The sequence below is a fragment of the Eurosta solidaginis genome, chromosome 3, assembly GCF_040869045.1.
Source record: "Eurosta solidaginis isolate ZX-2024a chromosome 3, ASM4086904v1, whole genome shotgun sequence".
NCBI lineage: Eukaryota > Metazoa > Arthropoda > Insecta > Diptera > Tephritidae > Eurosta > Eurosta solidaginis.
Window position 1 is genome coordinate 267,832,376 of NC_090321.1, and position 27,497 is coordinate 267,859,872.

The 27,497-nt window shown below is 37.7% G+C and overlaps 1 protein-coding gene across 3 annotated transcripts; it reads right to left on the minus strand.

The window, feature by feature from the left end:
- Nucleotides 1-1,688: 1,688 nt before the first annotated feature.
- bw (brown) lies at nucleotides 1,689-17,569 on the minus strand. Of its 3 annotated transcripts, none has more exons than XM_067778238.1 (9): nucleotides 17,365-17,569; nucleotides 16,961-17,218; nucleotides 8,336-8,568; nucleotides 8,070-8,222; nucleotides 7,581-7,993; nucleotides 7,276-7,470; nucleotides 2,595-2,700; nucleotides 1,982-2,540; nucleotides 1,689-1,907 (listed from the first exon to the last, which is right to left on the minus strand). In XM_067778238.1, the coding sequence occupies exons 2-9, from the start codon at nucleotides 17,091-17,093 to the stop codon at nucleotides 1,720-1,722; spliced, it is 1,980 nt and encodes a 659-aa protein (XP_067634339.1). In that variant the 5' UTR covers nucleotides 17,094-17,218; nucleotides 17,365-17,569; the 3' UTR covers nucleotides 1,689-1,719. The 3 variants fall into 3 exon arrangements, with proteins under 3 accessions (XP_067634339.1, XP_067634338.1, XP_067634341.1); XM_067778237.1 differs by having other exon boundaries at nucleotides 16,961-17,292; XM_067778240.1 differs by lacking the exon at nucleotides 16,961-17,218.
- Between the last annotated feature and the right edge of the window lie 9,928 nt (nucleotides 17,570-27,497).

Below are 27,497 nucleotides of genomic sequence, written 5' to 3' on the forward strand. Positions count from 1 at the left end.
TCTTCTTGGGATATTAAATAGTCCCCCTCTTACCAAAGTTTCTATGGTTCCAAAACAGCTCTAAACTCCAAAGTTGAAGAAAGTGCGAGAGTCTAATTTCTTCGCTATATCTAGCGACACTATAAACTCCAAACGAAGTCAAGCCGTTCTTCACTGAATTGTAATTTGATGTTTGAACATCTCTGTCCACGATATGGAAGAAGAATCTAGAATGTAAACTTGAAGGAAGTGTTAGCGTAAGCGTAGTATTTCGAAGTGGTATGCGCTATGGGCGAATACAGAATGTAAGCGTCTATATGAAGAAATCAAGGCAAGGCAATGAAAAATAATTACCGTAGAGGAAAGAAAAAAAAGAAAAGGAAAAAAGGGAAGGCAGAAAAGGAGGAGGAAGAAGAGGGAAGATTATAAATAAAAACCGAATCCATAACTGAAATCACAAGGTGTGTTGTATATGTGTTAACGAAGTGTTAACGGCTTGTTAGCAGTCAGTTATGAGCGTGCTATCCAATTCTTACAAGGTATAGACGAGTTATCGACTTGTTATCGATGTGTTATATACTTGCTATTCATAACAAAGACTGTCGATGAGATATCGAGTTCAATCGACGAGTTATCGGCTTGGTTCGACAAGTTTCCGATTATTCATCGAAGAGTTGTCGATATGTTAGGAAAAAGCCATCGATTTGTAATGGGAGTGTTACAAATTTATTGTCAGCATGTTATCGATTTGCGATTTTGCCAAAAGCTATCAATTAGTGTTCGGAAGGTTATCAAATTGCTAACAAAAAGTCATTTGTTATCTAAAAGTTTTCGATTTATTATCGTAAAGTAATCGACTAATTATCTAAAAGTTATCGAAAATATCGATTTTTTTTTATTGATATATTAGCGATGGATTTTCATACTGTTGCCAATTCGTTATCACTTTGGTATCGAAAGTCTTCGATTTGTTTTCGAAAAGTAAACGATTTGTTATTGAAAAGTCATCGATTTCTTACTGGAGTTTTACCAATTTGTAATCGGCGTGTAATCTACTTGTTATCGACGTATCATCGATTTCTTATGAAACAGATACCGATAAAATTTTGATATAAAATCGTTAAAACAACTCTAATCCGTCGATAACAAGCAGAAAAAAACGATAATTCGGCGATAATTTCGTTATTGGTTATTATCGGTAAAGAGCTTCTCCAGCAGATTATTGGACTTAGAATATACCACCGGCATGTATGCCTGTTTCTTTAGCAGCCGAGGTTTTGACGACCTCAAGTTCCTTATGGATTTAGTGGATGGGAGGGCGGGATGGCCTAGAAGGTTCCATGTGGTCATACTAAATCGCTCCTGATATAATCGGGTTAGTTCCTTAATGGTGTTTGTTATCGGAACGTACCGGATCTATATCCGGCAAAAGACCATCAACATCGATAACACTCCCCACAACATTCGCGGGTGTCGTTATCGCTACAACAACCACAACAACATTGATAAGAAACAAACGAGGCTCTTCTCAAAAAGCACGAACTTATTTGTTTCTGTTAAAATTTAGTTCTCCAGACGTATACCTATATGTTTACATATAGATCTTCACAAGTAACAGGAACTCACATCTTTCATTCGTGAAAATTTTGAGATCTAAACCATTATTGTGAGCAGTATTTGTGTTTAACGACCAAATAAATTTTAAAATTTACAAAAGGTAACGGTCCTAAGGTATATTTTCTAATAGTATCCACTTCTTCTCACATATTTCCTTATAAAGCAAAATGCAATAATATTAAAAACAACAGCCACACCCACAAGACCCAAACAATCTGCCCAATAAGTGTAATCAGCTGTTCTATATGAGCGACGCTTTAAGACCTCCACGCCAGTTTTCACACAAGGATGATCCACATTTTTTGGACACTCTGCAAATAGAACAAACAAAAGTTTTAAATGCAAAATCTTTGCACAGAAAAATCAAACATTCAATAAACTCTACCAATTTCATCCACATCGATCCAAAAATTATACATCAAAGCTTCATTGGAATAGAAGAATAACGATATAAATTTGATAAACGGCAGCGAGTCCACATTATAGTAGGCACCACCAAATATCAAAAATAATAAATCGAATGGACCCGCACATTCTGAAGCCATCGTAACGGTCTCAAAGAAACTCGATAAAAATAAACCATAAGCGGTGGCTGCTATTGCTGAAAGTGCGAGCACAAAACCCATAGTCAAATAGAGCATAAATCCTCGTGTATAATAAATAGCAGCATAAATAATCGAAAAGAACATATAGCTGGTAAAGAAAGCCGTTGGCACAAAAGATAACACAGAAGCGACATAATAGGCTGATAGGTTGTAAGTGCCTTCGCCCACTTCTCGACGCATAATCGGCAAAGCCATTGGAAAGACATAGGTTACGCCATATGAGAATGTAAATATCATTTCATTGGACAGCGTATATATGGAACCATCGATATCTTGTACTGAAGTTTGGGTGAGTTTTGTTACGCCCGAGTACATTATGGCCAAAATGGCGGAGGTAATCTGTAAAATATAAAAAGTAAGTGTTTCGCACACCAGTGAATAATTGCAATTTACCATCAAGAATCCTAATGTGATGAAACTCTGTCTTATATTGCGACTATTCTCTGTCATGAAACGAATAAGTAGCAAATAGACCTGATAAAACCAACTAATTTTTTGGCTGAAAGAAAGAGGAAATATTTATTTTAAAATTATTGGGAAACGATCACTTATCAATATCTTTAAATAGCAGGATACCCGGTAGTGCTCGGGTTGCGCAGATACTAATCTAAATAAGAAGGTGTATTTTACCGCATTTCTTCCCGTTACTCAAAGTTAAGCAATCAGTATATGCGATTTTATTGAACTTCTTCAAAATGCTTCTCCCAATTTGTCTCATTCTTACCCTTTATAATTTCCTTACCTCTCCCTCTTCTTTTTTACACCCTCTACCTCTCCCTTTCTTTCTTCTAGATCGCTCATTCCTCTAATTTATAATTCTTTGCTTTATTTTTCAAATTTTATTTTGTCACACACAATTCATACTCAAAATCTCATAACTTAATCAAAATGTTTTAGCTGCACAATTTTTGTCTGTAACCTCATATAGATAGCTATTTTTACAATGGAATTCTTAAATTTAATAAAATCTTTTAAATCACTCACTGGAATCGCTTTAACTTTTTGTGAATTCAATACTATGACTAAACCTAAGTTCTGCACTTAAGTACGTACATGGCGTATGAATAACTTTTGCTGACATACAAAATTTGTCGCACCACCCAGAGGCGCATGTGAAATTGAAAAAAAAAATTATTTTAAATTCTTAGTTCTGAAATATGAAAAACACTCGTCTTGATTGAAGGAATCTATAGCCGAAATTTGGTGATGATTGCGGTGTGGAAAAGACCACGTTGGGCAAAGAAGCGGTTTTTGGTAGTACAGTCGAAAAATTTAGACCAACGGATTGAAGCTGAGTGATTCCGCCGCCGCTCGAAATATGGTCATCTGCAATACGAGGTTCCAGCTTAAAAAGTTACACCACGCTCCTTGGCTGTCTCCTGATCTAAGAACACAAAACCAAATGGATTACGTAGTGATCCGTGCCAGACATTGTTCTAGTGTCCTCGATGTGCGTACTCTACGAGGTCCAAATATTGACTCGGAACACTACCTTGTGGCAGCCAAGATGCCTACATGCCTCTGTGCAGCATAGAAACAGCGCGCAAAGACACAAAGAAAATTTGCCGTCGTAAAGCAGCTCATGAAAGAGACAGCTTATGACAACTCCACTCGGACCTCACAATTGTTCACCAAGAGCAATCTTCGACCTGACGATGTGACCGATGTGACCGGCGCTGCTTATAGGGCTACACTGTGTACGGGTGCGGCAACACGCGGTATATCGGAGAATTATCGTGAGACGAGGAAGGAAGAGATATTCCACTAAAAAAACCGGCGGATGCCGGAAAATTTCAATACCGAGGCAGATACCTTCAGGAACGACAATGAGAACCTAGTAGCTGACGTACAGATTGTGTTTAAATTGTAGAGAGAACAATTCTTGTCATTGCTAGCTAGCGATGGAGAATACGAGCCCCATACCCTAGTGGCCGATGATGGAAAACACGTTACTGCGCCCGACTATGGTGAAGTGAGAATGGCAATATCAACGCTAAAAACCACAAGGCGCAAGATAATGCCGGAATACCCGCCGAGTTGTACAAACGCGGATGCAAAGAGTTGGTAAAGATCATACATCAACTCCTATGCAAAATATGGTCGGATGAGCGCGTGCCTTCAGATTGGAACTTCCGACAAGGCGATTCCCTTACGTGCGATTTCTTTAACATAATGCTGGGGAATATAGTTCTAGCAGCAGAACTATACCGTGATAGGATAATCTATTATAACGACGTACAATTATGGGCATATGCTGATTATGTTGATGTTATTGGCTCGAACAAACGCCGTGTGAGTTCTGCCTTCCCGGAATTAGATAAACAAGCAAAAAGTGGGTCCTGCGGTAAATGAAGATAAGACGAAGTACTTGCAGTCATCTGCAAAAAAAGAATCGGCGTTCGCGTTGACCGATATAAATTCGAGACTGTGAAGGGTTTCGTATGTTTCGGAACCCTAACATTAAAAGCAAAAATAATGTCGGCTTAGAAATCCATCGTGCCAACAAGTATTACTTTGGACTGAGTAGGCCTTTAAAAAGTAAAGTCCTCTATCGACGAACAAAAACAAAGTGCTCATCATGCCTGTCCTGATGGTTGGCTCGGAATCATGGACGGTGTCGAGAGATGATAATATACCTCTTGGGGTTCTCGAGACAAAAGTTCTCCGGAAGATGTATGGTCCTCTCCGTAATTCCGACGGTGAGTACCGAAGAAGGTATAACGATGCGCCTTATGAGCTCTACGCAGATATGACGATAGTATAGCGATTAAAAACTCAATCTTTGTTGGATAGTACGGTCCGGCCACGAAAGTATTTCAGTCGACACCGCAGTTTGGAAGCAATGGAAGGAGAATATCTCCACTGAGTTGGGAGAGGCAGTGGGATGAAGACTTGACCTCTCTTGATGCTCCCAATTGGCGTCAGTTATCGCTAAGCAGTTTTCGGTCCCATTTCGGGGCCTTTTAGTGATTTCTTCATGTTCATATCGGAAATATTTACCGATCGAGTTAGGCTTTTATCTTCATACTGGCCAATACTCGATTTTTAATTCTGAAACTTGTATCTTCAAATAACAGTATCTCGTGGATGGAGCATCATCTGCCCCAGTCCTCAAATAGTGTTCTCTAAAATATGTATCTTTCTTTTCGGACTCGTGTTTTGTGTGATTCATGTTTGCTGTGAAGAATTTAGATATTATAAGTCTTTCAGCGGATGCCTTTCTATATAAGCCACGAAGAGCTGCTTGCTCGTTGGCATCCATCCCTCTATAAGCCGGAACACAAAGAATCTAGATATAACGTTTTAGGCGATTCAGTCAAGCCTGGAACGAGTGAGGTATTCATTACATTAAGTGATGTGTGGCTATGACTCATGATTCAATAATGCTCACATTTGAGTGGCCGAAAATTATATTTAATTTCAGTCTAACTCTCTAACGCGTGGCCATCCAAGGTAATTCTTTAATAACTCCCATTCGACTGAGGTATCTTCTTTTGGCAAATATGGTCGATCTTAGTGCTCTTTGATTTAAGATCGCATGACTAGCACTGGAGTCAGGTGTTAATATGATACAAGTCAGTATATGGCAATCAACCCAGGTTATAGAAAGTGGGGTCTTGCCAGATTTTGCAAACTGAAGACTTTGAGAAATATCACACTAAAGGGTAAAGGCAAGGGCTTCCTGACACACATTGCAGACTTTAGGGTACACTTTTTCTTAACAAACCTAATATTTCAGACTAAATGCTTAAATGCTTTGAGAAAAATCCACCGAAAAGAGTTGGTAATGGACATGGTAATAAGGCCGAGTCTGGTATCTGCCACTGCTAGAACAACAGGGTTATTACTGAACACCTGCAACAGATCTTTGGAAGTCCCGGTGCGCTATGAAATCCTGATGCACCTTCGGTTCATCAAAAACAGTTCTCAATATAGCTCGTAGCCAAAGTATGTAAAGCTCATTTAAAGACGGAGTAATAAGAAAGTTTAAGGTGACTGCAACAACAATTGTCACACAAATTGTCGAACTTAGCAGTTGCAGTAGTGACCAATCAACTGAATCTGCTCTGAGAAATATTTGATGAAGTCTAAGCAAGAATAAAGGAATGGCTGAGGGGTATGAAGTGCGAGATGACTTGCGTTACGTTAATGAGTTCCAAACAAAATTTTTCAGCAGAATCAAGCATCGTTCTCTGACCCTAAATTCCAGCAGATATGCTTTCAAGCAAAATAGCTGATCCACTAAATTTATATCTGGTGACCATCTAAAGACACCAGGAGAAGCGTACAGTCCCAAACAATTATTAAAGGTCGTTTTGGCCATCTTGACTTTGCGCTAACTGGAACTTTATTGACAAAAATCGTTCGTAATCAGTCAAATAAAGAGCCAGTTAGCGTTAGCTGGACATGATGAAATCAGCTATATGTTGATAAAACGGTGGGATAGTTATATCAGAGAGACGGCGAACAAAACTTTCTTTTCATGCAACTATGAGCGGGCTTTTAAAAGAACTTATTACAGGCTTTTAAAAGAACTTGTTACAGGCAGTAAAGAGAATGAGGACCCAATAGACCAATAGGTCGCAGTGTTTAACCTCACAACATATATCTATCTATCTATCTCTATCTACATCAACAAGCCTTCTTTCTCTTACGTCCTGGAGAGGCAAAGGGAAAAAGATATTTAGACCCGAAAGATTGTAGCACTTAAATGGGCACCGGTATCTCTACAACTCCATGAATCGCTCTCAGTGGAGGGAGCAGGCTTCTATGCGGCTAAGTCAACATGAAAATTATCATTCATGAATAACTTACAAGTTCACCTGCCGCACATCGTTTACCGTTTATCTGCATCTCTCTAGTGTCTATGTGGGTAAAACATGAAAATTAGTATCCATGCAACAGTTAAGAAATTCTACACCGCTCATTGTCCAGCTTCAATCTCTCAGGTAACTTTATCGGCCCTTCTGAACATCCGAATATCTCCCATATATGATTTTGACTACGCCCAAGTTATTTTACATTACGTAAGTATGTAAATTATATAACCTTTTGTATTTTGTTTTTTACTTACAAGTTGTTAATATGTTGAAGATAATCCCCACCATTGGGGCGCGGCAGTAGCCAACTACCCGAATACCGACCCCATATTTCATTATCATATTTCGCTTTGATTAATTCGCCGTCCTTGCGTTTGGTATGACTATCTGAGATGGTTTTCAAGTAGAAATCGGCTGGATTACAATTTTGCGGTAACGCATAACCTAAACTGAGGCAACAACAAAAAACAAATATTTACGTATTAAATAATTTGCTTAACATTCAAAATATCACCAACCCCACCACATCATCAGCACAAGCATATCCCCTAACACTTACTCAGTGAAAAATTTAAGAGCGCGCTCTGAGCTGCCTTGAAAAATAACACGACCAGCATCCATTAGTATGACATGTGTGAAAAGCTCGAAAAGATCCGAGCTCGGTTGATGTATTGAACACATAATAGCTTTCCTATGATGTCCATTGGGGCTATTGTTGAACATATCCAAAGTAGATAGCTCCTTCGTGTTGTATTTCAAAGCAGTCATTTCAATAGAATCATGAGTCGAGCTTTGCTCACAGCTGGATTGTATGGAAAATGAGTCGTCACCATAAACCGAGCTCAGCGAATGTTTGACAACGCGTTGTCGTGTGCAGAGGTGACGTAAAGTTTTAATTACCGTATAAGCGCTGTAGCTATCCAAGCCCGTTGTGGGCTCATCACAAAATATGAGTGGAGGATCGGTGATGAGCTGTAAAATGGCCAACAAGAAGAATCAAGCTGAAAACTTATGTGCTTGCATTTGAATATCTATTGCGATTGATTACCTCTTCCGCCAAACTTAAACGCTTGCGTTCACCACCCGATAATGATTGTATGCGCGTGTGAGCAGAATCTCTTAATCCACAAGCGTATAATAAGTCATTGACTCGTTGACGTTTCTGTGCTTTTGTTGTTTTACGATGCATTTTGAAGTGCGACTAGGTAAATGTAAAATTTAGAAACCATTTCAATAACAGGCACTCGAGTGCCCTTAATCCAATTACTATGCGGCAATGAACTCGTGCAATATGAATATTCTCATTATACTCACCATAAAATATAAATGTTCGTAGGCGGTAAAGGTCTTCACATTGATTTCAAATTGTGGTAAAAAACTTGAGATGCGCGTCATATCAGTTCGTCGCATTGCTATGCCATTTAATACGATTTCGCCGGTTAAGTTACCGCGCAGTCGCTGCGATATGGCCGCAAGTAGTGTGGTTTTGCCGGCTCCGCTGCAACCCAATATCGCAACCAAATCACCTGTTTTCATGTGACCGTTAACTATAAGGAAGTTCAGATTCAAATAGAAGTTATTGATGTACGTTTTTAAATGTAAATATTATCTGAACCTGCATACGAAACATAGACAGGTAGATGTAATGGCAGCTACTAAAAAGGGGCTCCCAATTGATCTTAGATGTGCTCTAGTTACAGCCTAGCATTTACCAAAACCAATATAGTGGATACTAAAGTATCAGTTAACGATGCTGAGAGTTGCTTGCATTGTCCTAGCTCAGCTAGTCCTGGCTGTATGAGAAGATTGTTACCTAGCAAGCTTACCAAATTGCGAGAACTTTTGCTTGAAATGCACTAAAAGGTGAGGAACGTTTAAATGACACAGAAATCAATTATAGTTCTCCAGAAGACCTTCCCACTACACTACAGTTCAATACGTCTGCACCGGTCGCACCACCGCCACATAGAGCCATAGCACCATATTCGGCTTGAGGCGATTTCTCGTTATTTAGAAAAACGGGATGAGATCCACTTCATTATTGGTTCCTCAAGGCCGGCTCTGCTGAGGGCATATTATATTGCGAGAGATTTATCCACTGCGCGTGTTGTTCCGTAGAAAGGGAGGACTAATCTATAAGCTCGCTCCTGTTCAAGTATCATCCCGAGTGCTTTTAAGATATTTTTTTCTCACTCATTCAGTACCGTCGCTGTGGCACCTGGACACTATTACGCCCAGAAAAACAACCGGTATATGAGGAATGTGGATCAGTTAAGCGTTATCGTGACGAGAATGAGTAAAGAGAGATGTTTACGCAGACAATAAAAAGAGTGAAGTCATAATTCGTGACTATGCTTAGCATTACGTGAGCCCTGAAAACAACCCCGACGGCTGCACTGTATACCATTCTGCAAGTTCCACCTGCAGATATGGTGGCAAAGAACATAGCGTTAACAGCTGCAAGGAGGCTCAGTGCCTCGGGGGAGCTTTAGCGCAGTCCATTAGTATTATAAGGTCCTCAATTACAGGACGAACGAGGATACGGAGCTTGGTATATTATTTATGACAAAACTTTTAAATGGATCAAGTTCGAGCCCATTCTTTCTGAATGAAGTGAGCTTTTGTGTTCCCTCTCGGACTTCGAGACATTTCAAACCTCTCCTGTTGAAACAATGTAGAACGAATTTCGAACTAAATGAACCTTTTCGCTGTTTATGCCAAGATTCTAACTCTCACTCAAACACATTTGATAGCTCGGACTCCATTTTTTCTATAAAAAAAAAAGACTGTTCTGACCACTCTTAATAATTAATGTATAAAACGATTGCTTCTGTTCCCTTTAAGCATAACGCTTGGCTTATGATGTCTCTTCTGTAGCTGAGCAGTCTCAGATCTCGACGCTTGACAAACCACTACCCATCAAAAACTCGGCAAAAAAAAGAAAAAGTTATGATATATATGTATATGTAAATAGATCGCGTGAACAGGATTAGCCTGGTTTCATTGGGCCAGTTGAGGGCAGCGCGCTGCCACAACGTCCATTAAAAAAAAAACACAGACTACCGTGTTCCCTATCTGTGCTTTGAAATGATCCTCAATAGAGGTGGATGGCTGGTGCGAGTGTGTCCAAATCGCGGACGAAGCGATACACGCATACACCGATGGCTTCAAAGTAGCGGAAGGTGTTAGATCTGCGGTATACTGCGCTAATCCTAAAATAAACAGATGGCACAAGCTGCCAGATCACTGCTAAGCAGCAATTAAGGGAATAATCTCGCATAGTACAGCATCTAACAGTGTTTTAGGGTGAAAGATATCCCTTGAAAGAATCGGGACACGGGGAAGCATACATCTATAGTGGGTCCCCCAGAGCATATGGGAATAGATGGGAATGAAAATCGGATGAACTAGCTAAAAAGGGCGCATTCCTCGAAGCTTGCTTCGTAGACGTTCCAATTAGATTGGGCGAGATAAGGAGAAGATGTGAGGTGGACATCATCGACCAAGCGGGAAAGGCGTTGACCCAAGTACGAGGCTGCAAAGTGTCGGAAATCATAAGTCTTACAACCTTGGACTAACAATGTTACTTCTATCATTAAAAAGGGAGGACGGTAGACTTATGACGGGTATTTTGACTGGACACAGCCTTCTGGCGTCACATGCCTTTAAATTAGGCTTGTTCAGTGATAGCAGATTTTGGAAGTCCGGGTTGGCTGGGGGAAACGATCGAGCACGTGCTAAGACTCCAACTATTAGGAGTAATATAGCTGTCAAATCTAGAAGCAGCAAATGGCATAGGTCCTAAAAAGCTTCTAGTATTTCCCAAGAAGACCGAGTTATTTTATAACGTAGACCCTGGGCTGATAGGGTTTTAAAGTTTTGTCATTAAACAAACTGCGGACTATTTCAGTATATGTGTAGTCCTCATGAACCGGCCAGTTCAACCTAACCTAACATAACTCACACCATGCAGAGTGTAGAGGATGGAAGGGTTCCTAAAGGTCCTAGGGCATCAGATTGGACCAAATTTTAGTATTATTTAGAACTTTAATTTCCACAACCCAAAGGTGTTGCTATTTTAAAGATGAAGTTGAAAGCAAAGCCGCTTAGGTGGAGTAAGTTGGCGAAAAATGCAGAATTCTATGCTTACTGAGAGGAGGAGTGAGAGGCAAGAAATTTGCATCTTCATACATTTGCAGCAGCTACAATATGAAAAATGCCTTTGTTTAGTGGGAGAGTAGATATGTTGCAGGGAGAGCGTTTTAATTATCTCTCTGTATCTTATATATAAAATGAGTGCGATTTTTTAAATTATACCAGCTTTAGTTCTATATAGTTTCGCAGTGGTTTTTAAAATCAGAGACAGTGAAATCGATTGGAGAGCTGAAGCAAGTATTCAACGTTTGATATACTTAGGCCCCGTTTTTCAGTAGTTGGTTAAGCTGTGCTTAAATAAAGTTTGCTTAAACTAAGTTTGCTTAAACACAAGTCAAATTTAAACTCCAGTTAAACTACTAAGCAGTTTTTCAGTCACAGTTTAAGGCCGCTTTCGGGTATGCTTTTTTGTGCGGCAATATTGGTTTTTTTTATTATCTAGATAATTTGTATATATGGCAACAATTGGATTTTGTTTACCCAACAAATACGGAAAAATAATTCCCCAGCGAATTATATATCTAGTTCCGGAGGTGATAGCCAACATCATTATTTAATTTTCTTAAACCAAATAGTTCTCGAGTTGATATCCAACTTCATTCCAATAACCAGTTGGATATCATTGAGAAATTTTAACAATTTTTGTTGTTATATCGGCCTACTGATATGTAATATCGCGAGTTAAAATCGAGCTCAAGGCCTAACAATAATTATTTTATCATTATTATTGTTATAATATATTTTTTCTTAATTGAAAAAATTTTAAATTAGAATAGAAGAAAGAAAAAATTTAGACAACTGCCAAAGCTCGTTGTATAGATCCATATCCATAACCAGTCAGCGGCGCCTAAACGTTGCCGATGAAGGAATTTAGCAGTTCCCGAAATGGATCTATACAACGAGCTTTGGCAGTTGTCTAAATTTTTTCTTTCTTCTATTCTAATTTAAAATTTTTTTAAATAAAGAAAAAATATATTATAACAATAATAATGATAAAATAATTATTGTTAGGCCTTCAGCTCGATTTTAACTCGCGATATTGAGAAATTTTGTAAAATTATAAGTTTTCGAGTTGATCTCCAAAGTCATTAATTAATATTTTCATAATTTCGAGAGATTTTGCGAAATGTGGAGTTCTCAAATGAATATTCAACACATTTCTCCAGTTCAGGTGGAGTTGAAAAAAATCTCCAAGGTGGTACTACCAAAACCAACAGCTGTTTATTGTGAGAAATAAATACTTGGTTGATAGCAGTAAGGAAGAGTAATTAATCAAAAATAAATTATATAGGCGGCCGCCGTGGTGTGATGGTAGCGTGCTCCGCCTACCACACCGAAGATCCTGGGTTCACGCCACGGGAAAAGTAACATCAAAATTTTAGAAATAAGGCTTTTCAATTAGGAGAAAAGTATTCTAAGCGTAGTCGCCCCTCGGCAGTGTTTGGCAAGCACTCCGAGTTTATTTCTGCCATGAAAATGACTCAATGAAAACTTATCTGCCTTGCAGATGCCATTCGGAGTGGGCATAAAACAAGAAGGTTCCGCCCCGCCAATTTGTTGGAAAAATTAAAAGGAGCACGACGCAAATTAGATGAGAAGCTCCGGCTTAAATATCTTCGGAGGTTATCGCGTCACATTAATTTATTTTTTAAGCTGTGTATATTTCATTTAAGTTTCGTAAAAATACTGTAGAATGAAATCTTACATTTGAGTCCAGTTAGGGAACCACATGTTGTTAACAAAATTTTTTCAGCTTAAGTAACGACATTTTTTGCTTTCTAAAAATTCCCGCTTTGCTGAATACGCTATGATTGTCGAGTTGAGCCACTGTTTCGTGACAACTCTTGAGATTTTAGAAGTATGCCTAGTTATCAACATGAGCTCTAATGGTGCTCAAGCCCAAATGCTTGTTGGGTATATTCGACGCCATTTCGAACGAACGCAAATTTCTGATTGGTTAACTTGAGTTTAACCCTGCAAGATTGGCCGTTTAAGCTCAGCTTAAACTTCAGTTAAAGTAGACTGAAAAACTGCAGAATAAGTTTAAGCGTAGTTTAACTGACAAACTGAAAAACCGAGCCTTATAGATACAGACAAATATATGAGAAAGAAAAAGTAGAAGAAAATAAGATAGAGGGTGAAGAAGGGAAACTAGAGCATAGAGCATTCATTGTTGTCTAAAAAAATTGTATAGATCTGTGGTACATATAGTATATATCTCATACACCGATTGTTCAGATAAGAAACTTTTCGTAATTTCTGCCCCATTGTAACAGCTAGAAGCTTCAAATTTCACCAAATCCTTACATATATAGCATATATTGTTGTATGAAAAAATCATAGAGATCGGTGGTATATATAGTACCCCATATAAACTGTAATTTCTGCTTCTTTTCTAACGGCTAAAAGCTTGAAATTTTATCAAATACTTGCGTTTACGTTATATAGTGTTGAGATAAGTAATTCATTGTCATAGCTATTTCATGCAGACCGAAAAAACCTTAAACTGTGCATCCTCACACAAACTACCTACCTATTTTTATACTCAGCGTGCTTTGCACACAGAGCATATTAACTTTGATTGGATAGCGGTTGGTTGTACAGGTATAAAGGAATCGAGATAGATATAGACTTCCATATATCAAAATCATCAGTGTCGAAGAAAAATTAGATTGAGCCATGTCCGTCCGTCCGTCCGTCCGTCTGCCAGGTAACACGATAACTTGAGTAAATATTGAGATATCTTCACCAAATTTGGTACACGGACTTATCCCAGAATAGATTGGTATTGAAAATGAGCAAAATCGGATGATAACCACGCCCACTTTTTATATATATAACATTTTGGAAAACACAAAAAAACCTGATTATTTAGTAAATAATACACCTAGAATGTTGAAATTTGACATGTGGACTGATATTAAGAGTCTTGATAAAAATCTGAAAAATGTTTTTAAAATGGGCGTGGCACCGCCTCCTTGTGGTAAAATTAATTTTACAAATATTATTAATCATAAATCAAAAATCGTTAAGCCTATCTTAACAAAATTCGGCAGAGAAGTTGCGTTTACTATAAAGAATGCTTTGAAGAAAAATTAAAAAAATTAACGAAAATCGGTTAATGACCACGCCCTTTTTTATATAAAAGATTTTTAAAACGGTTGTGGACGAATAAGATAAGCTATATCTTAGCGAAAAAGAGCTTTGTATCAATAGAATTTTACTTTCTAAATTGAATTATAACATTAAATTGGAAAACACTAGAATTTTTGAAAATGGGTGTGGCACCGCCCCTTTTATGACTAAGCAATTTTCTATGTTTCGGGAGCCATAACTCGAGGAAAAATTAACATATCGTAATAAAATTGTGTACACATATTTTCCTTATAGCAGAAAACATATCTAGTAAAAATGGACGGGGTCGATTAAAGACCACGACAACTTAGATATAAAACAAATTTAAAAGAGTCGTAGACTAGAATAATAGGCCATAACTTAGCAAAAAATAGTTCTGAATCAATGATATTTCACTTATCAAGTTTTATTGTAAGAGGAAATGGGGAGACATTTTTTTTTAACGGCCGGTGGCACGTGTTATGTAGAAAAGTAATTTATCTGAAATGAAATGTACAATTAAAGTTCACGCTGAGTATATAATGTTCGGTTCACCTTAACTTGTTTATTTTATATTTACCTTAAAACTTGCATTTCATTTAAAGTAGTTCCATAAATATAAGTATGAAATCTATTATATTTGCAATTTCCTAAGCTCATTTACAGCTAATTATTCTCAACGCTTATTGTGCGCTATCGTATTTTGCTTCCACACTTTCTCATTCACTTTTCTAATATCACTACTTGCGATTGTTAGGAAGGCAAATAAGCTTTCCCCTAGCGGGTTAGGGGCTTAGTTAGTCATATGGTCATATCAAATCGTTCTCGAGATGGTCGAGCTTATACCTTAATGGTGCTTACTACCGGACCGTACCGGATCCAACATCGATAATACTCCCCAAAACCTTCGCTACAACAACAGCGACAACAACAAAATCAGTTTTTTCTTAAATTGGTAAACGACTTATGTATGATCTACAGACCGTATAGTTGCGGACAGCAACTTTATAGTGAAAATTCCCAGCAGGGAAGATTGGATGGAGCCGGGAAGGTTTCTGGATACCATAGGCAGCATTTCCATATTCACCTAGGGTTCTAAGCTGGCCGGTAGTGTTGGAGGGGGCGTCTTTTCAAAGGAGCCAGACCTCCAATTTTCTTTCAGACTACCTGATCAATGCAGCGTCTTCCAAGCAGAAGTAGCAGATATCATGGAAGCCGCGACTCAAATAGGTACACAAAATACCGGCAAGGAAATCTTTATTTTCAGCGATAGCCACCCGTTGGTTCCTATTCATTCAACTCCGAATTGACACTAAACTGTCGCCGATCTCTTCAGTAGATGGCCCAACAGAACCATGTACACCTCACATGGGCCCTGGGACACAGGGACATAGAGGGTAACTGCGCTGCAGACGAACTTGCTAGGCAGGGTACAACCAGACAGATTCTTCCTGGCAAATAACGCCTAGGTATGCCTTTTGCCACTTGCAAGCTAATGCTAAAAGAGTATACCTACAGGCAAGCCAACGAAAGATGGCTACTAACCCTGGGGAGTAGAACATCAAAGCAATCCTGGCCTAAATGGGATACTAAGAGATTCCGTCCCTAAGCAGGGACAAAATCTCCTCACTTGTAGGAGTTCTGACTGGGTACTGCTTCATCGGACGGCATGCGGAAAAGCTAGGAGCGTCCTTTCGACGTTGCTGCAGAAGTTGTAGAGAAGACGAGGAAGAGGAAACGGTGATGGACTTCAACTGCAACTGCCCGGCGTTAAGTGGCCCCAGACAACGCTGTTTGGGAGCTCCCTTCCTGAGAAATCTCCGCCAGATCTGGGAGCATTATATAAGGGACTTGGTAGCTTTTATCAGTTCCTCGAAATGGTTCGAAGAGGAGGGCTAATGGTGTCTTTCTGTGGTACCCAGGCATGCTTAACCAACGAACCGATATCATTTCGTTACGATAATTAACGTTAATAAACGAAACAAAGTCATTTCGTTTCGTTTATTAACGTTAAGGACGTCAAAAATTGGAAATGATTTTGTTTCGAAACGAAATCAAACTATTTTGGCAATGCTATATTATCCATTTTGATGGCGGAGTCATTAAAGGTGAAAGCATTAGCCAAGCTGATTGCAACTTTTCTCATGAATTTTGACAGTACGAACATTTCTCAGAGTATTTTTGACATTACCACCAACGAATAACACAAACAAATTGCATGGAGTTTGTGTGTATGTCCGCTCGCTGTTACGGCCTTACGGCTTCACCATGGATATAACATTGCCAGCACAATTCAAACATACAATATCTTGTTTTTGTTAACGTTTTTAACGGGTACGAAAGCTTTTCCTTTCGGTTAGAAACGAGATACAATTTATCTTGATAATTTCTTTATCGATAATATTTCGAATTGTTTCAACGGAAACGATGGAAATTTTTTGATAAACGATTAGCTTAACGTTAAGGTGCATCCCTGGTGGACCACAACAGGCCAACTGATACTGGCCTATGTGCGCCGAAGGGGCAGCCACTACTACCTCACCTAACCTATGTATGATCTATTACATGTCCTATACCCCTATTAAATACTATAACTATCGGTTCTAATATTTTGTTGTACTGTGTTATCGATTCTCGATTATGTATAAGAAATATGTTACTCATACGCACCGTCCTCCAATAGCCGCACTTCCTTAACCTTTAGACACTCCTGCCAAAAAGTATAATTCGATTGCTCGTTTGATGGCACATGATAATTGAGATTCTTCCACTCTAAGCACAAGCTTGTAGGAATTTCACACATTATGTTTCAAGTACTACTGTTCGAAGTCAGTATTTTTGATTTACCGGATATAATTAGCAAGAAATTTTGATCGTCGACACTATTCAAGAGTTCATTACACTTTAAGCAATGATTTGGTGTTTGGCCTATTTACGAGAGCACAAATTTATGTTTGCTTTGCTTATCAAAGCTGTTATTAATCCAAAAAATGTGTGACGACCTTAAAAATAGTTGGTAACAAGCAAAGAGTGTCTTCAAAATAAAAATCTTTCAAAACCACATCGCATCTCACCCTTTCTGTTAATGCTATTTTATTGCAATACAAACATATATTTGGGATACATTAAAGATATGCACTGTCATAGCTGCATTTGTAAATATTTTATGCTATGGCAAATAGTTAAAACGTATTACATTGCATATTCAATCCTATGAGTATGTATATATATATATTTTATAAAAGTCTTTAAATCAAGCGCTAATTATAACCACGACGTTTCCACATCAAATTCTAGCAACTACTGATTATAATATTTATTTGCACCTGTCGGAAGAGTAACACAAATTTATGTATGTAGATTAGAAATGAAGTGCACACGGTGAACTCATGGCTTCAGATAAACCACAAAATGTATAATTTTAGTAAGAAACATATATTTACACGCCCACAAACTCAACTGATATTATTGTCTTACACCATGCATTAGTGAAAATGCCTTAGTTAGGCTGAGCGGTAGTATACCCAGTTGCAGTATTACGAATTATTTAATTTGTTTGGTGTTGTCGATGCGGCAACTGCAAAAGATACAGCACGCTGCACATAGAGGTATTTAAGCAATCTGGGCGGCCAAAATTATTTTTGGCTTTAAATAGTTTAATTATGTTATTCATGGTGATTTCAGTTATATTTAACTATTTATTTTATTTTATTATATATACAGTGGTCCAAAAAAGTCTACGGACACTCTAGTATAATAATTCATTCTAGTATAATAATGTACAACTTACAAGCAGATCGCACGTTTCGCTGATTTTTGGCATTTCTTTTTATATGCGTGGCATCGCGAATTCTAACACAATTTATTAAGTAATTATCAAAAAAATGTAAGCCTGCGGAAAAATAGTGAATTTCTATACATGGCTTACGTGTGCGGTATTACTAGACAAGTAAATAATCAATACTAAAGCTAAAACTCGTATCCAAAATCCGATATACTGTTATTTGTAACAGAAGTCCAGTCGCATGGTTAGTTATCATTCTTTAGGGCTCATCATCAGAGGGTATATCAGGCAGGTCATAATCTTGGATTTCAAACGACGTATGTCTCTTTCGAGTTTCAATGGTATCTTTTTTTGATTAAGGTCCCAAGCTTAGAAGGTATTTGTCTAAACTGTTTAATTTCTCGTTAATACTTTCCGCATCTGATGCTTTCGTGTGATTGAATAATTCGTTACGGGTGATTACTCGACCAGAGAAACCTTAATTTAAAAAAATCTTAATACAGCTATATACAGAACATACAAAAAAATGTTAGTCATCGATTGCAGTTTTTGGGGTACATTGGCCAAATAGATCTAGGATTCGGTAACACCACATTGATTCACCAAACAAGATCAAATTCTGCGATTGCGTTTCTAAACGTGAGATTAATATCCAAACTGAGTTTCATAAAAATCAGACATATTTTAGTATAACCGCCCACAAGAGTAGGAGGCGTGGCACCTACCAATCATCACCATATTGCATATATATTCTTTTTATGCTACGACAAAATCACGCGCCAAATTTCAACAAAATTCGAGTACGTTTACTATTTTTTATTGCTCACCCTATGGAGATGGCACCACTGTGCAACGCTCAACATTACCAATTTTTTTCAAAAAGCGGGAATAAGCGGGACCAATCTTTCCACTATTTAAATTAACAAAAGACAGGCTTTCTAAAAAAATTGGAATCAATGCGGGGCAAAGCGGGGTACTAAAACAAAAACCTTCTGGAAAAAAAAATTGGGAAACAATTTTGCCCCAATACATCACTTTTTATTTATTTATTTATTTACTTATATAGTAATTTGATCAGTTACAAATTACAAAAGTAGTCTAGTACAAAAATATTTACAGATTAATTACAGACTACAAAATAATTACAGACTACGTAGAGATAAACAAATGTAATACAAAATACAAAATAATAAAATATAATATAATTATGTATGAGCAATTACAGCTTTAACAAGTAAAAACGGGACTGTCTTCGGCTGTGCCGAAGACTTCATACCTTTCATGAATGGGGCTGAACAATAATCTTATCCCGCTCGTAATCTCCGAATAATCGGATGTATAAGATAAGAAATATATAGTGAACAGATCTACATACCTTAACGATTTTTAAGATAAATATAAAATAAAAAATAGGTAGGTACTTTGTGTGAGGATGCAAAGTTTCAGGTTTTTTGTGGTCTGCATGTAAAAACTTTGACTACGAATCACGTCTTTCAAAAATATATGACGTAAACGTAACTATTTGATGAAATTTGATGAATTTTGAAGCTTCTAGCCGTAAAAAAGGGGCAAAAATGACAATTTATATGAAGTATATAATATATATACCACCGATCTCTATGATTTTTTCAGACAACAATATATGCTATATACGTAAGCATTTTGTGAAATTTGAAGCTTCTAGCTGTTAAAATAGGGTAGAAATTGCAAAAAGTTTCTTATCTGAACAATCGGTTGTATGAGATATATACTATATATACAACCGATCTCTATGATTCTTTCAGACAACAATATATGCTATATACGTAAGCAATCGGTGAAATTTGAAGCTTATAGCTGTTAAAATAGGGTAGAAATTGCAAAAAGTTTCTTATCTGAACAATCGGTTGTATGAGATATATACTATATATACAACCGATCTCTATGATTTTTTCAGACAACAATATATGCTATATACGTAAGTATTCTGTGAAATTTGAAGCTTCTAGCTGTTAAAACGGGGCTAAAATTTGCGAAAAAATATATATATATATATACTATATATATACCACCATATATATACTATATATACCACCGATCTTTATGATTTTTTCAGACAACAACATATGCTATATACGTAAGCATTCGTTGAAATTTGAAGCCTCTAGCTCTTAAAATAGGGCAGTAATTACGAAAAGTTCCTTATCTGAACAATCGGTTGTGGGGGATATATACTATATATACGACCGATCTCATCAATAATTTCAGGCAACAATACGTGCAATATACGAAAGTATATGGTGAAGTTTGAAGCTTCAATCTGTTAAATTGGGTAAGATATTACAAAAATCCTCTTTTTCTGAAAAATCGGTTGTATGGAGGATATATGCTATAGTGGTCCGATCCGGTCGGTTCCGACAAATGTCTAATCGAACACCCAAATACACCCGCTCACCAAATTTTATCAAGATATCTCAAAAATTGAGGGACTAGTTTGCATACAAACAGACAGACGGACATGGCTAAATCAACTCAGCTCTTCAACCTGATTATTTCGGTGTACTTAATGGTGGGTCTATCTATTTTCCTTTAAGGACTTACAATTTTCGGTTTCGTGACGAAATTAATATACCATTTCATTTTCATGAAAGGTATAAAAATAGGTTTAGATAATGAAAGGCCGATTTCTAAAGAATTTGGGCGAAGATTAAATTCTGTTAATGTCAGAGAAATGGGAGCATTACAAGCATATAGGGTTCGAACAAACCCCGTATAAAACATGATGCTATTTGTAAGCGGCCTGTTTGGTACATGGAATCAAATACCCTCGAGGAGAGCTGGCGCATCGATTGAACCATTGATAATGTCGAAAACAAAAGTCATTGACAGCAAGATTCTTCTAGATTCTAGAGACTGAAGGTTGATGAGTGCACATATATCTTCGTAGGAAGGAATCGGGTCGGAAAAATTCAAAGAACGCAGTGCAAACGAACAAAGCTTTTTTGCACACCTTCGAGCCTCTTGATATGACACTCATGATAGGGTCGCCAAATGAAACAGGCATATTCCAACTTGGAGCGAACAAGTGAGGTGAACAGTATCTTAAGGGTATAAGGATCCGTAAAATTTTAGCTAAAACGCCGGATAAAAGCAAGAAGAGAATAGGCCTTAACAATGGTGGAATTTAAATGTATCGAGAACGAAAACTTAGAGTCGAAAACTACCCCAAGATCTTTCAGTTCTGTTAGAGTTTAGAGGCGGGAACCGCAAATGGTATAAGATGTGAATATGGGATAACGAGATTTAGAAAATGTTACGTGAAAACATTTACTTACGTTTAGCGGTAGATTGTTTGAATTATACCAGGCAGCGACATTCTAACACAACGATACAGTTCCGCTGGACAAGATACGATTTTAGCCAAGAAAGAAAAATTTAGTGGAAGCCTACACCGGCCAGTTTTGAGATCAATATTGAATGGCTGATTTTATCAAACGCTTTAGAAAACTCAGTATATACTGCATCGACTTGAAGGCGACTGTTAAAGGCTAATAGGCAGAATTCAGAGAAAATCAACAGGTTAGTCAGAGTAGATCTGCCAGACACAAAACCGTGCTGATTCTCTATTATTAGATGCCTAACGGCAAAACACATTTTCTGTTTGGGTATTTACGTTTATAAGCCAACAATTTGGTAGATTTGAACTTTTTAAAATGCTTATTCCTCAGATTCTTTAGTCACTTTAGTTTCTCAGTATACCATGGCGGCCACCGTGGTGTGATGGTAGCGTGCTCCGCCTATCACACCGTATGCCCTGGGTTCAACTCCCGGGCAAAGCAACATCAAAATTTTAGAAATAAGATTTTTCAATTAGAAGAAAATTTTTCTAAGCGGGGTCGCCCCTCGGCAGTGTCTGGCAAGCGCTCCGATTGTATTTCTGCCATGAAAAGCTCTCAGTGAAAACTCATCTGCCTTGCAGATGCCGTTCGGAGTCGGCATAAAACAGGTAGGTCCCGTCCGGCCAATTTGTAGGGAAAAATCAAGAGGAGCACGACGCAAATTGGAAGAGAAGCTCGGCCTTAGATCTCTTCGGAGGTTATCGCGCCTTACATTTATTTTTTATTTTTTTTATACCATGGAATTTTATAACAACTCTTTTTCTTTCGCGGAATATTATTAATACAGATTTGATTCACGGTATTTTTAAAATCATTAAAACTCTCAGAAAGATCATAACCCAGAAAAAGAGCTTCCCAATCAATCAAGGAGACCTCCTGAAAAATTAAATCAAAATTGCCACGTCTAAAAGAAAAACCAAGAGACTCATTATCGGCATTGATGCTGTCGAAAATTTAAAACTCTATGGCAAGCGTAAGCGGTATGTGCTGTATACCAGAGCTAGATAGGGGATCCAGACATTCAGCCACCATGCAGTTAATATTATCACTAATGAAGACAAGATCTAACATTCTAGATAACTGATTGGAGAAGCTATTTATCTGGGATAGATTGAAACTTAAGAAATTATCAAAAAGATACCCCTCAGAGGTACTGGAAATATTCGTATGAATTAGATTTGAACTATTGTTGACACATGACCATACAATGATAGGCAAATTAAAGTCGCCTAAAATACAGAAGTGATCATCAACATGATTGCGAACTATGCCAATAATGTTATCAACATGTGATGTATAGAGATGATCCGGACTTGCAGGAGGAATGTAGGATGCGCAGATAAAGATTTTAGAGGTGTCATGAACAGAGGCACAGAGCTCATCAAGTAGTGAATTCTTATCACTGAAATCCACTAACGATGACCGGAGATGACGGCGCACAGCGATCAGAACACCACCACCACGTGAGAGACCAGCTTTAGAGTAGTCCCGGTCTTTGTGATACACATTGTATAGGTTGCAATCGAAAAATTCACCATCGTAAAAATCAGACTTGAGCCAAGTTTCGACGATAACGAAAACATCGTAATCAGAATGTGAGCTCATGTTAAAAAGCATTCTAGATTTTGTTCTTACGCCAGAAACATTATGAAAATAAATATTTAGGTGCGTTGAACCGCTAAGCTACGTCTTCGGCACGATTTCCTTTTTTTTTTTTTTTAAGTGAAACGGCTTAATCGTCACATTAGAGGGCCATATATCGTTATTAAGGAGCGTACTGTAGTCTTTAGATAGCACTCGTATTCTGAAAGCAACTCTGACCAAAGTGTTGACATCGACATCTGTCTTAACTAACTAAAAGCAACCAATCTTATCAGCATCGATAAGAGCATGTTCAGAGATGTATTTAATAATATGTTCTTCCGTGACAGAGGGCTTAAAAGACAATATGTGAATCCATTTGAATTTGACAAAAACATCCAACTCAGGCATTATTATTGCTCCCCCTCACAACTGCATGTGACTTCTCCCTTGCAGATTTACCCGCATTTGTTGGTTGTGCAGGCGCAGCAGAGACGCATTACGCGCAATAGGATAGTTAACAGCGCCAGCAGCAGCAGCGAAAGAGCGAGTGCCAGCAGCAAGCGGTAAGTCAATGTTTGTGTCATTGTGACCATGGTGGAACAATACAAGGTGGCGGCATGGAACAGCTGATCATAAACTTTTTTTATTTGATTTGATACATCAACTTCCGGCACAGTACGATTTTGACATTTGTCCATCGAATTTACAAAAACAAAGTACATAGGATTTTTATTTATGTTTGTAGGTATGTCATCATGCTGCCACCTTGTATCGTTCCGCTATGATTGTGACGATTGCTAAGACAAGCTTTGGTATCTGAGAGCACATTCGACAGAGAGTCAGCACCATTAGGTACAGCATCCGCTATAGTTGTTGTCAGAAGTGCTGTCTCACTGTTATTGTTATTGCTATTGTTATTGTCACTCGCATTTAAAGATGATGAACACGGCTTATCATTGTCACCTGAATTCACTCCCTTATGCACTGGCTGATGTGATTTGTTTTGTTTTGTTTTTAAAAATTGTATTACGAAGGCGTTAAGGACTATATAAATCTTAAAATACATAAATATTATCAACACTTACCTATTTCATAAGCATCCATGGCTTATTTTTTATAAACTTTACTGAAACCCGTAAAAATATCAATTCAAAATGTATATACTCTAAGAACGTGAAAAACTGCCGCAAGATATGCACGAATAGTCCAACTTTGAGTGGTGGACAGGCATTTGAATTATGAAAATACATAATTATTGATTCAAATACGTTAGAGTATTGGCCTACTAAAAATATTTTTTTTATTTGCTGCGTTTTGAAAAATAGATTTTTGGCCGCCCAGATTGCTCAAATACCTCTATGTGCGCTGGGAAAAGAGATTACGAACGCCATCGTGAGTTGAAGAGGGAAGAGTGACTAACAAATAATGGTAGGATTTTCCTCGACAATCTTGGATATTATGCGACTGGTGAATGAACACAAACGTGCCAAATTGGAGGAGCATCTAAAGAACGGCAACCTCTTTGCGGTAGAGATATACGCCGCCGATAAATGCCGCCACCGCCGCCGATTAGGGTCGTTTTTCGCACGCCGCCGCAAAATGTCATAAATATCGCGGCGGCGGCGGCGGCGGCGTCCGGCGCGTTACTATATTTTCTACTCGTTTAAGACTGTTTAGGCCATTTCTTGTTCATGTCGAAAATTGGTCGGATATGGTCGAAAGTGGTGTCAACGGATGCGCATCACTGCCAGTTATAAGAAACTAATTGTGAAATTTAACTCTTTATAACTGTTCAAAAGTTATTTAAAAAAAAACAGGCGCTTTCGATGACGGCTTAACACGGACTTTGCATCACCCAATTCACCAAGTTAATAAAACAAAACACTAATAGAAAAGTTTTATATCTAATAAATTTATATGCTCACTTTGCATATTTTTTTCAAAAAATTAATAATGAACAATGAATTCAAATAAAATGACCGAAGGCAAACATGTTTTCAAATTGTGCTCAAGTTGTTAAAGAAAGCAAATTAACCAAAAAAGGTGCCGATTTAAAAAAAAAATTATATTGCGATTGGCTGAAAGAATAAGCGAAGTCAGTGACGCAAAATCCTTTAGTAAGTTCTAGGGGCATACATACTCCTTTGAAATGATTCTTACCTCATACTTAAGTTGAGGATATATGTACGTATAAGGTTTTGAAAAATCACTTGGGCTTACATTCAAACATCTGTTGTCTATTTGCGAAACTATACAATAGGTTCTGAAATGTTAATTTTGATTTTCACACTTAATCCTTCAACACCCAAGTTTCTTGGTTTGAGATTTCCTAAAGTAGGCGGCCCTATCCAAAACTAGTCCCTTGGAGTGAATCACATTTATTATAGCCTATCAACCAAGTTTAAATATCACCTACACGTTACGGCTCCTTTTAGAAATGTGAATATGTAGGCACATATATTTACCAGGTGAGGCTTTGTCCTTCGCAAGAACACGCAAAGTAGTGAAGGAAAAGCTTTCCCAAGACAGTCGAACTAAGGACCGTGTGTTCTACTACCCTAACGTAGTGGACAGTCGAACTAGTCTGAAAACTGAAGCTACGCGGTCACCCATAATGAGTTCTTATATCATAAGTCCGGAAAACAGAAGTTAACATCTTTCAACTTAAAATCGGTAGACTTTCATTCTAAAATATCATTCTGACTTAACGAAGACTATTGAAATCAATGTTGTGAACACAAACATCTGCAAACTTTGGTCTATATTCTAAAAATTTTATCCAGGGTCCTTTAAAATTTTAATTATGTAGATGCGCCGAAGATTATACGATTTTCACACATTACGCAATGACATCCACTTCTACTGCTTATGATTTCGAGGGCGGGATCTTTCGCTGAATAGTCACTCCCTAAAGTTTCAAGGTGTTTCTCTGGTGTAACCCTAGGTGATACTACGCTTTGCACGAGATATACAGACAAAAGTGTGACTATTTTATGTATCTCTATTTCTTTTCAGCAGACGCAGCAGTACCAATTCCAAAGACCGGGGTTAGGTTCGAAGCCTCTCTGGAGTAAGCGAACGAGGGGCAATCCCTCAGCAAGGAGATACTCCTGAAAATTTTTGAACGATCTGCGAGATCTTGAGGCAAAAACCCCGGATCTTTCCGAAATGGCCAACACGTTGATTGCCTTAAATACATACAAACAAAACCTTTCTTAAATATTATTTTTTTAAATAGAAAAATTAAGCTTTTTAAAGTAAGAACACCGGCGTAGGCCGGCGCTCCGCCCACGCCCCGCCGCCGCCGATATGGTGATCGGCGTAAACCTCTACTTTGCGGATGTTGGCAAATTGTGTTCAACCGTCAAATAATTGTACAATCCAACAAAACACAACGATAAAACTTTATCGAACTCAAAAAAGTGGGCAAGCATCTTTCGCTGACAATTTGTAATGCGTCCTTCAAATGAACAAGGTTAGACGTCGTGCAAACGGAGGGACACATACACACAAACACGACGTTTCACCAATACCATCACCCCACATATGTTGAAGAAGCCATTCAAACAGCCAAGCCCTCAAAATCAACAGGATAACACTATGGAACAAATTCAGGTTAGAAAAAGTTAGGTCGATTCTGAGAATGAGGGGTGAAAATAGAGGCTGAATTAGAAAACACGTATCGCGGCGTTTGTTATGTTAGTTCGATTTTTTTTTTAATCGACCTTCGAACTTTGCAGTCAAATGCCGATTTTCAGCATATTGTTTGTATGGTTTTTTGGCTATAACTCGTCGACTAATTGATATTTTTTCAATCTGTTAAAGCCAAATTATTGCTAGAGACCTGTGCAACAATTAAAATTAAAAAAAAAATTGATTTAGAAAATGTTTGTAGTGCTTATGAAGCAAAATGTTGGAAAAAAAATTTTTTCAATATTTTTGAACATATTTTCCACAAAACTAAGTCTTCTTTCTTTCTGTTTGATGTATATTATGCTTCTCAGTTTCTTCAATAAATTTCATTTGAAAAGAAAGCAATCATAATACAGAACATGCGTTTTCCAACTTAGGCTGTGTGCGAGTTGACCTAACTTTCTACCTAAATAGAGATAAAGCCTAAAGGCTCCATTACTAATACTTAGCATAGACTTGACTTGGCTTGAGAACCGTCACTTACAGTTCTGTTAAATGAACATGGCATGTTACTGATTACTCAAAACTTACCAACACTTAACTTGACTTAGAAGTCTGTTGAATTTTGATTTTCTATGTAAATTCTAAGTGACGTTTACATTTTGAGATGCCATTTGTTTGTTTCCATTTCATTTTGACATTTTCTCATACAAATTGACATTTATTGATTATGATGCCAGATTGTATGCGCTAAGTGGAATATAATCGTGGCTAAGTTGCCGAGTTTACGCCAAGTCAAAGAGGATAAATACAATAAGAGCCGTCACTC